General features: G+C 38.5%; 1 protein-coding gene across 1 annotated transcript in view; it reads left to right on the top strand.

Annotated features, from left to right (window-relative positions):
* The first annotated feature begins 489 nt into the window (after positions 1–489).
* Positions 490–17,628, top strand: part of UBE2QL1 (ubiquitin conjugating enzyme E2 Q family like 1) — a 74,584-nt gene continuing 57,445 nt past the window's right edge. Inside the window, exon 1 of the mRNA XM_063451857.1 lies at positions 490–2,102. Within this exon, the coding sequence (XP_063307927.1) occupies positions 1,248–2,102 (855 nt within the window). The 5' untranslated portion in view covers positions 490–1,247. The remainder of the gene's footprint in view (positions 2,103–17,628) is intronic.

Genomic DNA, 17,628 nt, shown 5'->3' with positions numbered 1-17,628 from the left:
AAATGTTAGTTTAATGAAAGCATTAGACTTGTAATTGTGCCAAGTGTCTTTGTTTTTAACGAATTGTATGTGTATGAAGCAATCAGTGATGGAATGTTTATGCCAGTGGTTTTCAATATAGAGTGTTCTAAGATACCGTGTGTTCTAACACGTGGGGTATCCTTTAATCGCTGACACGGTGGGAAAAATAGGGTGATGGACATGATCTAGTCTATGCTAAAACAGAACAATGTAACATTGAATTTGTTTAGGTATACAATCTTAAAAGTGTCAGTGCCAGCATCTGTCTGATTCTCTCACACAGACCCCCTTGTGATGATGCAGAATCGCTGCAGACCCAGCTACTTGGGATGCAGCACAGGTAACGAGGTGAAGGCGAGGAGAGAGAGGGGGGCTGTGCACACATGACGTATTCTTACAATAGGCGGGCCCAGTGTGGTTTAATCATAGGACCTTCTAATTCTAACGTAGCCAGTCGTGTGCCTGCCTTCCTTGCTGCCTACATGTGAGCTGCAGTGCTCCTTTACTCCTCCTCTCCCCTCTAGAGCAACCCTCCCCCTCTTTTGTGAGGTCTGCAGATAAGAGACAGAAGGGATAGAGCTGGCAGGCGATCAGTACTGTATCACTGCACCAGGAGGAGGTAGAAACAGAGAGAAGAGACCAGGGTCACTGCAGACAAGAAAGGGATTCAGAAGCCTGTCTGCTCCACTGGGCGATCAGAAGAGATCAAGAACAGCTCACCTCTAGAAATAAGCTGAAAAATAATAAGGTATCTGCTTGGAGAAGACTCACCCCTCAGGGAGCATGATGCTCTCTACTGATTGATGATCAGAAAAAGGAAATCCATCCGGATCTTTAGGAGACTGGGCAGGCTGCAGCCTTAAACACTAAATGGGGATTGACTCACAGTGAGCAATGCTAGCCCCCAACCGCCTCAGACTCATCCACTTTCTCCACTGTTTATGAATCACTGAGTGTTTACCGGGATTCTTATTGGTGACGAGCTGAGTAAAACTGCATTATTGTTTTCACCCCCTCTATATTTACCACGAAGAGACTATGGCTCAACTTTGATGGTGTCACCGGTAGGGCAATGCCTGTCGTGATCTAAGTTTGTGGAGCAGATTGCATGATTGAGGCTTGGCATCCACTGTCCACAGCATTGGTGACTGATTGCAGAAGTATTGTGCTCTGTATCCTGAGATACTGACTGGGATCACATTCTAAACATTGGAGTCCCAGGGAAAATGGCCACTCTCCTGCGGAAAATAGGACTGATCCGTCTTCACGACAGGGATACAGAAGATCCCAAGCATTACCACCATCACCGCAGCCAGCAAGGTTCACTGAAAAACGGCAAAGGGAAGAATAGCAACAACAAGCCGCTAGGGGGCATGGCAGGAGGAGGTGGTGGTGGTGGTGGTGGTGGTGGCGGCGGCAGCAGTGGAGGAGGCAGTAGTGGCTGCTGCAGCAACACCACCCCAGGCAATGAAGGCAATGGCCAGGCTGAGATCAAGGGCAAAAAGGCCGAACAGTGTCACAAGGATAAACATGGCACTGCAGGAGGAAAGGATAAAAACAACTCCAAGGAAACCAGCACCCCCACCATCACCAAGGAGTCCAAGCAGCAAAGTGGTGTAGGAGGGGGTAATGGAGGAGTAGGGGGCAAGCAAGGAGGGGGCTCCTCACTGCAACCACCGGTGCCACCCAACAGGCAGAACTGTACCCAGGTAAGGAGTAGACGCCTGATGAAGGAGCTTCAAGACATCCGCAAGCTAAGTGACCACTTCATCTCAGTGGAGCTGGTGGATGACAGCCTCTTTGACTGGAATGTCAAGCTCCACCAGGTGGACAAGGACTCCACCCTCTGGCAGGACATGAAGGAGACCAACACTGAGTTTATATTGCTCAACCTCACCTTCCCGGACAACTTCCCTTTCTCCCCACCCTTCATGAGAGTGCTGAGCCCCAGGCTGGAGAATGGATATGTGCTGGATGGTGGGGCCATCTGCATGGAGCTGCTCACCCCCAGGGGTTGGTCCAGTGCCTACACGGTTGAAGCCGTTATGAGGCAGTTTGCAGCTAGCCTGGTCAAAGGGCAGGTAAGTGTACAAATGACTACCAAAATGTAGATATTTAATATTTCAGCCAATATGGCCCATCAAACATTGTAGTTGGATAACTTCCACACATGCTACTTTTGCATAGATCTTATATTATTTTTTTCTTTTGTGATCTAATGTAATTAACCCTAATAACCCCAAGGTCAGTGATAGCAAGAATTGACACTAGGGTCTGTCCCTTGGGTCTATTATTATACAGTGATAGAACGTTTCCACAGTCACATAATTTGATGAAAGTTCCATGTCTAAGTGTATCAAGCAGTTATTTGATACCTTATTCTCTGTAATTGTATCTGCTGGCTGTTTAGTAGACAAAGATACATGTATGATATTACATTTAACCCACTTTGCACTACAGGTAAGTAACAAGACACACAATTCTTTTTTCTTTTCTTTATCCTCAATGTTTTTTGCATTTGTTAAGCATAATAATTTACTTTTGCACCATATGCCAACTTTCTCTCTTCTTTCATCCCAGTCTGTTTCATTTTTGTTCCTACAGTACAGCTGTATGGGATATTATTATGTATAGTCTTACATACCTTAAGATGTTACATAACCTCTCATACACAACCTCATGCATCCTTTTTACACATATGTGGCTACACTCACCTAATAAAAAAAAAACATGAATTAAGCCATGTGCAAAGCAATACAAGCCATTCCATGTTGTATGAATTATATGAATAAGGATGTTTGTATATCCTAGCTGGTTTTATAGCTTTCAATAAAGTGATGGTAGATGAATAACAATCCCTATCTACCCATATAGTGCATAGAAATATTGTATATGAACAATGGTCCTGTAGAAATATATGAGCATAAATATTGGCTGAATGGCTTCAGTCATTAGTGGTGTGGTTGCAATTCTTTGAAATATCCAGCAAATACATAAACCTCAAAAGTTAATAATTGTCTTTTCCTTTTTTTTTTTTTTACATTATCCTTTCGTATTTTGTTTTTAGTCAATTTATGTATAACTCATTAAAGGGGAGATAATTTCACCTTTGAGTACAAAGAATCAGTGAACTATTTAAGACAGAGCAGACCAATATTTTGTAATAAAAGTTATTTATTTCACATGCAACATAACACAGTGATATCAGAATTTGAAATGTTTTGAAACATGATACCTTAGTTTGAGTTACATGTAGCATTTTAACAAATAATCATCTTTTATTGGGAAGACAAATACTATTTAATTTGGCCCAGTGGATCAATTATCTTACACAAAGTAATGGTCTATTTTTTATGAAGCAAAATACTTCTTAGTTCATTTGGGCCATAGAGATGGTCCCTATGAAGATCTATGCATTATAATCAATGCAATGTGTCCATTATTTCACAAACCATCCATAGGTGATTTAAAGCAAAAATTTAGAATTTTAGCTTTAATATATATATATATATATATATATATATATATATATATATATATTGGCGTTTTGGAGTGACTGTTGGCTGGGAGCATTACAATAATAATAGACATAGCATCGAAGTAGACTGACTGAATACAAAGTATACTTGATCTGTAAGAAAGGATACAAAGGAAGAAGATATTATTTTGTATTTGTACTTATTTGAAATTCATTTTCTTTAAATATAATACTGTTTCCTGTCAGCATATAGCTTAGCATGTCCAAAGGTTGTGTTTTGTAGTGTTTCAAGAGAGATGAGAGAGAGATTCTGTGAGGTAAATATTATTCTCTTCTGACTCCTGGAGATTCCCAGACAGGAATATATATGCTATATGTTCATCCATTAGGCTGGCCAGAGGAAATATAAGGAGGAGCTTCTGCTTACCTAGTGTTGAATCATAGAGATATATTCCTTTAAATATATGTCAGATGTTTATTTCCCTTACCTCATTAAAATTTAAGTTATGCAAATGAGTTCATCAGGTGTTTATTTATTAATTTAAATCACCCCAATTAACTGGTGGCAATGCTTGGAGGTTTTCCATTTACAATAATTATCTATTACAGTTTGGCTGTGATCCTGGTTCTGTGTTACAATCACTAGTAGATAAATATTATCCAAATCTCCTTTTTCTCTGAGCTCACATTAAACATATGAACTCCAGTAGGGATACATTTCATAACTGTTATTATTAACAAAATTGTTTGGATAAATGAATGTTCCCATTTAAGGTATCCCTGTAGATAGCTTTAACCTATCGGATCCTTAATGCAACATGGATGGATCACCTAAACAAATATTTGTTTAACAGCATTATATAATTCAACGTTATATTTATATATACTTCTATTGATTTTGGTCTAAGCAATGGAAAAATCGTCTTAGGCATGTTTGTCATTTTGACAATGTTTACCTTCATTTTGGAAGTTGCTTATGAATAGTTTGAGGTTTTTTTTTTTTTTTTCCAATGGGTAAAGACACTAGTAAGAAAGAGTGTCATCACTAAAGTATGAATTTCCAGGAGTTACAAGTAAATTCAAAGTGAATTTTACATATAAGGCTACTAAATAAATAGAAGGTGCTAAAATAATACAAACGATACATACTTGTTTCTGTTTAACCCCTTAAGGACCAAACTTCTGGAATTAAAGGGAATCATGACATGTCACACATGTCATGTGTCCTTAAGGGGTTAATAGTATTTGAAATGAACAGAATACTTGTTAAAGTGGTCACTGGTTCTCCTATCCTGCTACAAAACAACAGGTGGAATTTAGATATTTAATATGTCATTTTCTTTCAAAGTTTGGAATCCTTTCTACAAGAAGTAATTATAACAATTTGTTAGAATAAAATGTGTTTTATGTGGCAATAGTTTCCCTTCAAGGCAAGACTACTCTTTGCTTCTGCGGTTAAAAGCAATACACATTTAAGGTTAATTGTGTATACTTGTTTACTAAAGATATTTTTATCCACTGGACCAAATTAGTTAGTCTAAAAAAAAAAATGTAAATCAGTCAAGTTGGATATTATGTACGGCCTCGTTATTTTTGCCTTCATTTTGCATATTTTTTTATCAACTCATAGCCCTTTGGTGAATAAACATTTATATATAATTTGTTGGTTCTTTATAAAAAATAATATTCATACTTTTATCATACTTTTCCATTTTCTGTAGTATTCATTTAGTAAAACAAGCATTATGAGTATAATTGTTCTGTCCTTGTTTGTTACTGGAAGTGACTCTGTTACAATAATATCACAGAAAATTATCTTTATGAGTTGCTCATATTGACTGTGTTGGAACTTCAATGAAATTCCAGTGCACTCAAAAGATAAAATAACAGAAATCAGGGGCTATTATGTGTTGTGGTCAACTGGAAGGATAGCAAAACATAACAAAAGTCAGAGATTTTACAATGAAGTTTTGGCATTTTCCAACAGTCACCTCAAGCACCGTGAGAGGTTATGGAGGATGCTGCGGCTTTGCGGGGTCCTCCATAGATCCTAATGTTATACTCTTGCACGTGATGCTGGCTCCTGGAGAATGAAGCTTCAGGAACTGAAGGAGGAAGATGGCTGGGAAGAGCTTCAGGCTAGTATACCTCCTACCAGCTTATGCCCAAGCCACCCCACACCTTTGGGAGACTTTGCAAAAGGGCCACTTTAACCCAGGATTGTAGCTAAGCAAAATGTAATGCTTAGTTGATTGTTTACTAAGGACTGCGTTCTTGTGAATTACAGATTAGATAATTTAGGCAAAAAAATATTAAATTTGATAAAAGATCAGCTATTGTCACAGTTCGGCTATTTTGGCCTAGATTTTAATTTAGAGGTTTTTTATACTATACATTTTGAAGTTGAGTGAATAAAAAACGTGTGCCATTAAAATGTGTTCATTCATCTTGCCGCTCTTTGTACTGTTATATATTTACTGCTTCTTTTTGTTTTATATCCAGCTAACATAGAGAAGTTCTTCTGAAACTATAATACATATTTTACTTAATAAAGAGATCAAAACATAGTGTGCCATCAAAACCCTTGGTTACCCAATATTATTTTCCTTTGTCAGCATTGGAAGTCTAACATTTGTAATCAAAAACAGTACTACCTAAGTTACCTTTACATTGAACTGGTAGAGAAAACCAGGTGGCTGCCCCAGAAATGTACATGTTTATTATTACGGTACTTATCTGTATATCAGAAGATCGCAGATGACTGCACTAATAAGTGAGAAAATTAGACTCAACACATGCTTAGTATGCCAAACACAAAGACACATTCCATTTGTGAGCCGTGTCATTCATGACTGCAGCAGGCACCTCTGCATGAATGGCAGGAACATGACAGATGTCTCTACTTCTTCTTTGTTTATCCATTCATTTTATAATTAAACCACATATGAATATTACCGTTTGTGATTTACCACATATAAAATAAATACAAACAATAAACAAACACATATTTTGTAATTTGATGAGATAATATTGCATATGTATTATATATACATATTTTATATTGTATAATAGTATAATATTTTGTAGGTTCCTTCCTGGTTGCAAGAATTACATTAGGTCATATACATAGATATATCACTTTTATTAATATAGTCACTGGTTCATGACTGCAAAACCCATAACAAATATGAAATCTGCTGTGTAAGAAAGCTGGGTTGGAAGCTAGAATTTAAGAAATAGTTGATAGTTTTTGATAACAATTACCATTTATGAAAAACAGATACGAATACAATTATTCACTGTAAAAAAAAAAGGAACAGTCCATCCAATTATGTTAAGAGTGTCCAGATATAGATCCCAATAGTTGCAAGACTTGTTGAACAACGCTAGGCCTGGCAAAACATCATGTGAGCTGTAATATTGCATTACCTGGAGGTGTACGTTTGGGCTTCTATTCCACATTATAGTCAACAAAGACTATTTTCTATGCAAAATTGAAAACATATTTGGAACACTATCTTTTTAATATAGTACAGCAGAAATTGTATTTATGAAAGGGTATGCTTAATTTTGCCTGAAGAACAATGCAGTGGTTGCTATAGAAATTGTGATGCCGTTTTCAAATACTTTGAATTAGGAAAGGTTATGGAGTAAAAACAGGTCCAGCCGGCAAGCTCAGGGTCACTGTCATCGCACAGGCTAACCATCTCAGAAAAAAAGAAGAATCTCTTTAGTATAAATTATCTACTTACCAATATGATATTACTGGGTGTTAATCCATATATAAGATATACAAACAGACAGTAGAAAAACATTTAGCACTAATTATTTAATAAAGAATATACAAAATTGCTAAAGAAAGTTATACTTTGGCATGGTTTCATTTACTAAAACATGAAAAAGTACATTGATATAAATTTAAAAATTTTATTGTAGGTTCCAAAAGCTCTACATAGTATTGTACCTTTAGGTTGTGTGAAACAGAACGTTTACATAGTGTGCCAGGCTATGCCTTTTTACACTAAGGAATATGATGCCAATACCCATGTTCTTAGAGACACACCTGTCCTTTATACCTGACAATGGACACACGAGCTTGTAGAGGAAGCAGAGCCATTGAAACACTTTACACATGTGTTTTTGTTTTTTTTACTAAAGAGAAATCAAAGTAAATTTCAGATTTAAATGGACACTATGGTCACAAGAGAAACTACAGCTTTGTGTAGTTGTTCTAGTGTCTACAGTCTGTCCTTGCAGTAGTCTAATCTGGCTTTAAATTTAAAACTAACTTTAAATTCTCTCTTTAGTAAATTATGCTGACAGAGTTGCCAGAACCCTTGGAGGTGTATTTCACTAAAACATAATGTTGGTATATACATAGAGGGACACTTTAACTGGCTCTTCCTGTAATGAATAGTAAAGAAAATATAACTGCACAAAATGTAATTCAAAACAAACAGTACATTGTGGTTTAAAACTAAATGATAGAGATGGTGCTATTCATTGGCAGATTTTTTAACCCAATCAATAGGCTTTACTGTTTTAGTTTAAATAGCCCTCTGTATTGCAACTGATGCTAATGTAGCAGTAACATAGTGTTCTGGTTACAGTAATTATCTGTGTGGTAATGACACTTTGCTACATCACTAGGTTACCATGGTTATCAATGGCTAGAACACAAAATATTGAAATATCTTCATTCAGGATTTCCTGTAAACATAGGGGATATTAAGGAATGGGATAGAGCAAAGATGGTGAACCTTTTTGAGCCCGAGTGCCCAAACCGCAATACATGTCAACTTTATTTTCCTCAAAGTGCCAACACGACAATTAAACCTGAATACTGAGGTTTAAGTTTAGAAAAAAACAACTCGTACAGTTGTCTGAATTAATTAACATCTTTTGTTTTAAAAGAAGAACACAACAGAGAATTCAATGATACAAATTTTAAATAATGATATAAATAGATACAATTAAGCTTATATTTATTAGTATTTCCAACAAATGCAATACATACACACAGACTGCTGAACACATTCACACACCGACTGCTTAATACATACACACACCGACACACAGACTGACTGCTAAATACACACACACAGCCTGCTAAATACACACACACAGACAGACTGCTAATCATACACACAGTCTGCTGAATACAGTCTGCTGAATACACACACATTGTTGAGTGCATACACTGCTGAATACATGTACACACACACTGCTGAGTACACACACACACAGACTGCTGAGTACACACATTCTGCTGAATACACACACAGTCTGCTGAATACACACACACACACACACACACACACTGCTGAATACATATAGACTGCTGAATACACACACACACACACACACACACACACACATATACTGCATTGAGGGGTGCAGTGTATGTGTTTGTGTGTAAGGCTGTGGAGTGTGTGCGTAGTGCTGTTTGTGAGGAGTGTGTGTGTGAGGTGCTGTGTTGTGGGGTGTTGTGTGTGAGGTGCTGTGCTGTGTGTGTGTGGGGGGTTCTATGTGGGGTGTAGGGGTGCTGTGTGTGGGGGGTAGGGTGCTGTGTGTGGGGGCAGGGGTGCTGTGTGTGGGGGTGGGGGTAGGGGTGCTGTGCGTGGGCTGTGTGTGGGGGGTAGGGTGCTGTGTGGGGGGGGTAGGGGTGATGTGCGTGGGGGTAGGGTTGCTGTGTGTGGGGGGTAGGGTTGCTGTGTGTGTGGGTGGGGGTAGGGGTGCTGTGTGTGGGGGGTAGGGTGCTGTGTGTGGGGGGTAGGGTGCTGTGTGGGGGGGGGTAGGGGTGATGTGCGTGGGGGTAGGGTTGCTGTGTGTGGGGGGTAGGGGTGCTGTGTGTGTGTGGGTGGGGGTAGGGGTGCTGTGTGTGGGGTGGAAGATACATTAAAAAAAGTATATCAAATCAGGATCCCCCCCCCCCTCCCTTCTTCTAACCTTTGGTGAAGGAGGGGACACACACACACACACTTACTGGTGGTAAGTATGTGACAGGGAAGCAGCTCTCCTGTCCTCCTGCGCGATGCTGTGTGGAGCATTTCCATGGTAATGCGCGGCAACGCTCCACACAGATTGCTCGCGGGAGGACAAGAGAGTTGCTTCCGAGATGCCTCTCTGCTTCTGGTCCTCAAGGCAAGAAAGCAAAGTAGGAACCTGCTGTTTTGGGCAGGCAGGTGCCTACTCTGTATTGATGGCAAACCTATGGCCGCGTGCCCACAGAGAGGGCCTGGCGTGTCACCTGTGGCACGCGTGCCATATGTTTGCCATCACTGGGATAGAGCATACTGAAGAGTCAATTTATTAAAAAAAATGTGGTGATAAGACAACCATCTTGTAATAGTAAAGGAAAATTGATGAATTAGAAAACACATCTTCAATTCAGATGGAATATTTATTGTAGCTTCTTTACAGCTGGTTGTCAATTAACTCTAACTGATATAAAGACTTGTTATATAAAAAAAAAGAAAAAACACAGCAAATCCAACCTAGTTTATGTGTGTTGTGTAACTGTGTGATGTAACACTTGCATTTTAATCAGGATTCCATATTTGCAATAACATTATTGTTTTGTCTCTGACTAGCAATCGTCTCTATCGCTCTTGCAATAAAATGCAAAAGAGCAATACACTTATTCACTAAAAATTAATTTTGTGATCAATTGAAAACCAATTTGCAAAGTGTAAATCAAGTAACAGGTTGAAGTATGCAAGAAGCTATCTGGTGTATTTTTTCCAGGCTTGCCATTTTAACTTTCAGTTTGAAAGTTCTCAATCCACTACAAATAAATATTTAGTGGTTACACTCTGATGTTGTGTGTGTGCTCAAGTTAATTTCTGCTCCCTATTATACACTTAAAGGGTTATTTATTAAAATGAGAATTCTTGGGAATTCTTAGTAAATTCAAAGTGAATTTAACATATACAGGGTTATTCACTCAAGTGAGAAATTAAACAAAATTAGTTAGGAATATAAACACATATTCCTAACATTATGGTGCTTCACTAACATACCTCCTGAAGTATCGGGACACCAGTGGGTGGGAGGAGGCAAAGGGGGCATGCCAGTGACACGATCAGGCCGACCCACTGAAGGCAGGACATGCAGAGAGCACTGTTTCAGTGGCCCTTGCAGGGTCCTAGGCTCTGATGTATTTTGGATTTGTGCTGACCTAGGCATGATGAATGTGGGTATCCCCCTGATCTAAATTCGTCCCAGCCCTTCCTGCCAAGGCCTCACCTCTTCCTGTCCAAGACCAACACGCACTTTGACAGACACATGCCCTCACTGATACATGCACTGACATTCACTGTTTAACCAACACACACCTTTACACCCACTCACTCACTGACAGGTACACACTCTTAGATACACATACACTGACATACACATACTCAGAGATTTGACACACTCTGATTGACACTCACAGATTCACTCACTCACAGACTCACTCACACAAATTCACTGACAGGCAATCTCATACACATTTTTTCCTACACTCACAAATTATTATTATTATTTTTTAAATTTAAATCCACACAGCCTCCCTACCTTTGAGAGAACTGGAGTGGATTCTTTACCTGAGGTCCAGTGGGGCTGATGTCCCTGGGGTCCAATGTGGCTGGTGGGCTGGCTGCTGGCTGGGCTTTCTCCTGTTTCTGAACTAAGAATTTGGGATGGTTGAGAGGCATATGCTAACTATTTGAATGTCCACTCCCCCCTCTTTTGTGCAATAAATAGTTTGACTTACCTTTAGCCCCCGCTGCCCAGTCTCTGTGTAGCCAGTCCCACGTCCTTGGCTTAGATCATCAATCTTTATCATTGGTAAGCATTGGGAGGCTAGAGCACATGTGCAGCAATTTGCTACTCTGTGCCAGTCAGCATATACTCATAGAGATGCACTGTATCAATGCATCTATGCATCAATGTATCTATGGAGATCATTCAGCATCTCAATGCACAGCGTGGTAGTGGTTCTGGTGTCTTACGTTGCCCTTTAAGATGAAAATAGCTTTGAAAGAGTGCACATACAGTGCATATACTCCTAAAGCAGCAGCATGAACCAGCCCAGAACACAGTTCCAGGCTGACTTAAGTCAGTTCTCATCAATTATTATCTGATAGAAAGCCAATGGCAGCACGCCTCTCACAGTCCATCCACGCCACTCGTGTTTTCCTCTCAACCAGCATTCTCCCTGATCTCTCTCTTGAGATTAATTAGATAAAGGCAGTTTTCTTGCAGTACAAAAAACATTTAATCACATGTCCACATAATGGAACACATAGAATAATTATCAATTCTAAATATTTCTTTTAAAAAGGCGGTATATTCACTAAGCAGTGAGTTGCAGTGAAATGATGATCAAATTATGACAATTACTTAAATTAGGTAATGTAGAAAAAATCTACAATTCCCCCCAGCCCCTCCATTTGTCCACTTCCCCTCTAGCCCCTTCGTGTGTCCCATTCCCTCTGCCCCCACTCCGCCATGTGTCCCATTCCTTTCTTCACGAGTTTATAGCGGTACCAGGTCCGGTCTGACATGAAGTGAGCACTGTCAGACTGCGATCTGTTCGGCCATGCTACACACTGTGCTGTGCTGCTCCCCTCCTGCCGGTCACCCTGCAACCATGAAGCAGCCCTAAAGTTATACCGTTGGCCCATGGTTTCAGGGGTCGACAGGATGACTGGACTTCTTGCAGTAACGGGCCCGGTTCCAGCAGTGGTCCCTCCTATTGTGGTAGTTATGCTACTGGGTATTTCCCAGTTGTGTTCCAATAGGTTTACTGACAGAATCTGGACTGTTGTTGTGCCTGGAAGACAGTTGGGAATCACTGGTCTAGTATCTTGTTCATATTGACAGTACTGTCTTTATAACTCTATCAGCAATTCTGATACACTGGATTTTTCAATAAAGTCTCCTTGCAAAGATGATAACTATTGGTGGGAGTAGCCACCTTTTTCTCTCTTTACATACTTTTTTTTTGAGAGAATAGTAGCAATCAATCTAACACCTGATCACCCCTTAATACATTTAACAAATACATTATATCCTAACAGCCTAAGCCTTTTTAAAACATATTCAGGGTTATTTACTAAAGTGAATATTGTCAGGAACTTAAAGTGAACTTAAAATTCAAGGCCAAAATGGCTGGAAGAAATTCTCTGTATCTGCTAAAGTCAGATATGCTTCCGGTTTGTCTATTATGGTATAAAATTCTAAATTCACTTTGAATTCCCAACAATTCTCTCTTTAGTGCATAACACTTGTTATATGTATAGAAGGCCCCCACAAAATATAACATACAATATTTATATATAAAACTATTGGTAGCCTCTGTTGCCTGGATCCATAGATAGGCAAGTTTTTATATGCAAGGTTTACTGTAACTAATCACATGCCATGGGTTTTAGGAGTGGTATTTACATACACGTCCAAAGTACTGCTCTTTATTAAGGCACTATTCTATCCTTTGTTTTATAACTCTTGATTTCATCATGAACATCATCGTTTGTGTGTTTCTTAAGTCTGTTTGCATTATTTCACGTGTAATTAACAGATCTGTAATCTGGGATTTATAAGAGTGTGATCCAGTTTATTACAGTAGGATTGACCTGTACTTGCCATCCACCTTAGTGCTAAATATAACACAGTACCCAGGTGGAATATGAAGCACTGTTTGTTTTCAACCAACTGCAGGTGTATCAGCATTAACATTAACTTTTTTTGCATTAAGATGCTTATATTTCATAATGTCATCTCAGAGTTGCACTTTCCTATGCAGCTAAAGATAAGAATATTCTGTGTAATCGTGAATACAAAATTATACATCTCAAAATGTCAAATGGACAAAGTGGGACACTTTAATTTTAGGTGTGTTAGTGGCGGTGGCCAGGGAAGAGCTGTTTGGAGAAATATTAGGTGACTTACTAATAACATTTTATGCAACTAAAATTTATAAGAACATAATGTCTTTTTTACACAGACTGATTTATTAACACATCTACTTTAGTTTAAAGACACATTACTGTGAGTATTATTGCTGGGGAGCACTTTATACCCTCAGACACATCAACAATTCGTAGCTCCTAGAAAATAGGTACATTAGAATAGAAAAGGGGGACATTAGAATAGAAAAGAGACACAGAGGGATTTGGTCCCAAAATATCGATAGTTCCTCCTAATTAGGGACACATGGGAGGTATGCAAAATTAATGCTATTTAAATATTTGAAGAGTGGTATTTATATTGATATAGTGATATTTAAAAACTTTATTTCCCAGAATACTTTGCCAGCCTAAAAATGTTCTATGAGTTAAAAATATGTATACAACGTTTAGACTTGCAGACTACAGTGGGAAATATTGTGTACCATCATTTACAACAGGTTACAATTTAAGCCAGTTTACCAGCAATTTCTATTCAAGTGCCACCAATTGCAGATTTGTCAAATCATGTAGCCCCAATTAGTGATTCATCCATGTCTCCAAAACACCATATGGATGTATCATGAAACAAACAAAATGTGCATTTTGTTTTTAACAAAGCCGTTACCTGCTGGCCAAGCATAGGGACAGCTGGGTGGATAGTAAGCTGTCCACCTAATATTATTTCATTTCTCCCCTAAACCCATGCCCCCAAATATTTTACTATCAACTGGGCAGCAATAGCCCAGTTGATAGATCTCACAGCAGCCTCTGGCTGCTCAATTTTAGTAGACATGCATGGTAGGCTGGGATATAAGGGAGGTTTCTTACTTGGCTTCTATTAATATGGAGGTCTTATTGATCTCCATAGATTAATAAAAACACATTTTATTGTGGTGGCTGCCTATTGAGCACTGGCCAGCCACTACATAAGTTAATGCTTCTGGCGCCACTTTGGTTCATACAAATAGTTTTTCCCAAAAGCGACACATCTACGAAACTTGTCCAAACTAAAAAATCACATGGATGAAACACGCTTTGTCCGAACCAAAACATTTTTCAGACAATACATTTTTTTGCTCTGCACAAGCCTGTTCAATCTTTTTTATTACAAAGTGGAACTTAAATTTTTTTCCTGTTATCCAGACCGGCCTACATGAGACTTATTATATAATTTTCTAGCAGCCTGTTATAGACATTACACTTTGATGTAATTTTTCTTTTTTACAGCTTGAAAAATCACACGCTTTTTTGCTCTGGGTTCTAAAGAACTCTTTCACATAGAGGAAAGTACTGTCCTCAACATTTTACCACACTTGTCACTCTCTAAAGCTCTTTAATAAGTGGTCATAATGTTTCTTGGAAATGCTTTTAAAAGTCCCACGTTTTCATGGTAAATTATATGAAAATTACCACAAAACTGTTCCCCAGAAATAAAATACTTAATTTAGAAAACCACTTAGTGTAAACAGTCATGTATAATTCTAAATTTAACATAAAACACTTTGTAAAAAAAAAGTAATGTATACACTAATCCTTTTCATTTAAATATGTTTTACACTTTATATTTGCTATTTAAAGGGACACTCCAAACGCTATCCGAATGTTATCTTACTGAAGTATGGTTCAAAGTTATTGTCCCTAAAACCAAAGATAGACACTTTTTTTTAAATGTGTGAATCAGAAACTAGAATACTCTTTTACTGGATTGTAGAATCCGTTTTTTTTTTTGTTTTGTTTTTTTACATTCTTTATTTTTGTTGCATCTTGGTGGTATTACAACTTTAACAATGGTAATTGCCACATTTTAAAGGACCACTATAGTGCTAGGAAAACAAACTCTGGTCCCACTCCCATGGCGCTGAAGGGGGAGGAAGGGGTTAATCCCTTACCTTTTTTCCAGCGCCGGGCTCCCTCGGCGCTGGGACTCTCCTCCCTCTTCTTCCGTCTTCTTCAGAATACACGGCAAGAGCGCATTCAGCCAGTCTCATAGGAAAGCATTATCAATGCTTTCCTATGGACGCTGGCGTCTTCTCACTGTGAAAATCACAGTGAGAAGCGCGGAAGCGCCTCTAGCGGCTTTCAATGAGACAGCCACTAGAGGCTGGATTAACCCATAGGTAAACATAGCAGTTTCTCTGAAACTGCTATGTTTACTGCAAATAGGGCTAAACCTAGCTGGACCTGGCACCCAGACCACTTAATTGAGCTGAAGTGGTCTGGGTGCCTATAGTGGTCCTTTGACAAACTTCAATAAACTTGTATACAGTTCAGGATTTTCAAGAGCTTGGACATGTCAGTAGCGTAGGGTTAGTCTTTTCAGTGGGGTTCAGTCGGGATCCCCGGGCAAGTCAGGGTGAGTTCTTGGTATGTGCCTGCTGGTGGGGGTAGTACTTATGCGTACTGAGTTAACTAGTGGTTGACCCAGAGTCCATGTAGGTACCCGCCGTTCAGTTCTTTCAGATGTGTGTCACCCCTGTCTACGCGGGGTTGAGATGGGGGTCATCGTGATATAAGGCTATGTGTCATAGACACGTAGAATCCGTTTTGTGTATATTTTGTGATCATATCATAGTTAAGTGAGTTAACCACACAGTGACACAATGGCTCTACAGAAATTTAACTCCCTAACTCACTGATATAAATTAAATATACATTTGTTCTTTTTTTTTTATAAACTGATCTGATCTGACTTCTGCAGAGATCAGAAGTCATAACATAAGACATTCTCTTGGGGATTTATGTCCCTTTAAATTGAGGGTAAGAAGTTTCTTGTCTCGAATAGGCTAAATCTCATATGCTCATTAAGAATCTGGCTTAGTCTGGTGGTTGTTTAAATATACTTCTGATGTATATTTTATTCTGTTAAAAACATCATATACCTATACCAGGGCTATTCACTACACTAAGAATACAAATTTAAGACCAGAGTAGCTGACTGGAAAGCATAGCTGACAGAGAGAATTTTTCCAGTTCAGCTACTTTGACCTTAAATTTGAAATCCACTTTAAATTCACCCTAATTTCTCACTTTTTGAATAACTCTGCTAGTCACTATTTAGTGGACACCTCAACATTAATATGTAAAATGGCACTTGAACTAATTCAGCCCTAAAGTATGATTTTATTATATACAAATCCCTACATCTCAATAAAACTGCCCATATCTATGATACACTTTGGACTGAGTTTTGAGAACCATTTTATTGGGCAGTGCCTCAAGAAAGTAAATACTGGGTAAAAAGAGGTGGATTTTTATTAGATGCCAAAGCCAGTTCTGCAGCTAGTGGAAGTTTTTAGGGCTTAGGAAATATTTGTACTTTTATTAAAAAAAAATATATATTTTTTTGCAACAATTAATTATAAGCAATAAGCAACATACAGGTGTAGTTGCAGAGTCCTCTACTCTAAGCCTTTGTAACAGTAATAAAATAAATTCACCACTTAATGATGGCCCTTTATTACAACAAAAAATGAAAATGACCTGTTCAACCTTAATGAGCTTTATGACGCTTGTCCACATTTCTGCTTTTCATAAGAAATGTTATTTTACTGATGAAATTCAAAGCTCGGTTTGGTTTCAGGTTTCATATGTTCTTTGAATCACAATTCCGCACTGCCTAATAATTTGGTTTTCGTAGGGTTTCATTTTTTCTAAGATACTTATTGTGTTTGCACTTAACCTCTTTTTATAAATACTATTATTTGTAGCTATTTTCCACTGTGCACTTCTTTAGTAATGTACTGTGGTATCTCTACTAGCTAATGATTTTTTTCCAGCAAAAATGTGGCAATGTTTTTCAAACCAAAGAAATCTGGTGGTCTAAAATGGAAATTTCTGTGAAAACTGGCAGAATTTACTATAAAAAAAAGACGCTTTTTAGATTATTTAATAAATTTAAAATAATGACGGCATTTAACCACCACTTTTCAGAAGGCTTTCCTGCATATCCACAGCATACCTGAGACAGGGATCTTCTCACTAGGTGCAGGGCAAAAATGAGTAGCAGCCCATGAGTACCTCCTTTCCAGTGGTATAACTTTACATGTCTGGAAAATGAACCAATCATAAGCTGGTGTGTTCCCCTGTTTGGAAACTGCATCCCTCTAAGTTCCTTTGATCAAGAAAACTCCACAGACTGCTGCTACTTCTTATTATGTATTTCTAGACAATGCAGGAGCAGAGTGGAAAGAT

Source organism: Pelobates fuscus, chromosome 4, assembly GCF_036172605.1.
Source record: "Pelobates fuscus isolate aPelFus1 chromosome 4, aPelFus1.pri, whole genome shotgun sequence".
In the NCBI taxonomy this organism is placed as follows: Eukaryota; Metazoa; Chordata; class Amphibia; order Anura; family Pelobatidae; genus Pelobates; species Pelobates fuscus.
The sequence above is the reverse complement of the archived record's forward strand: the minus strand, read 5'-3'. Positions and strand labels throughout refer to the sequence as shown.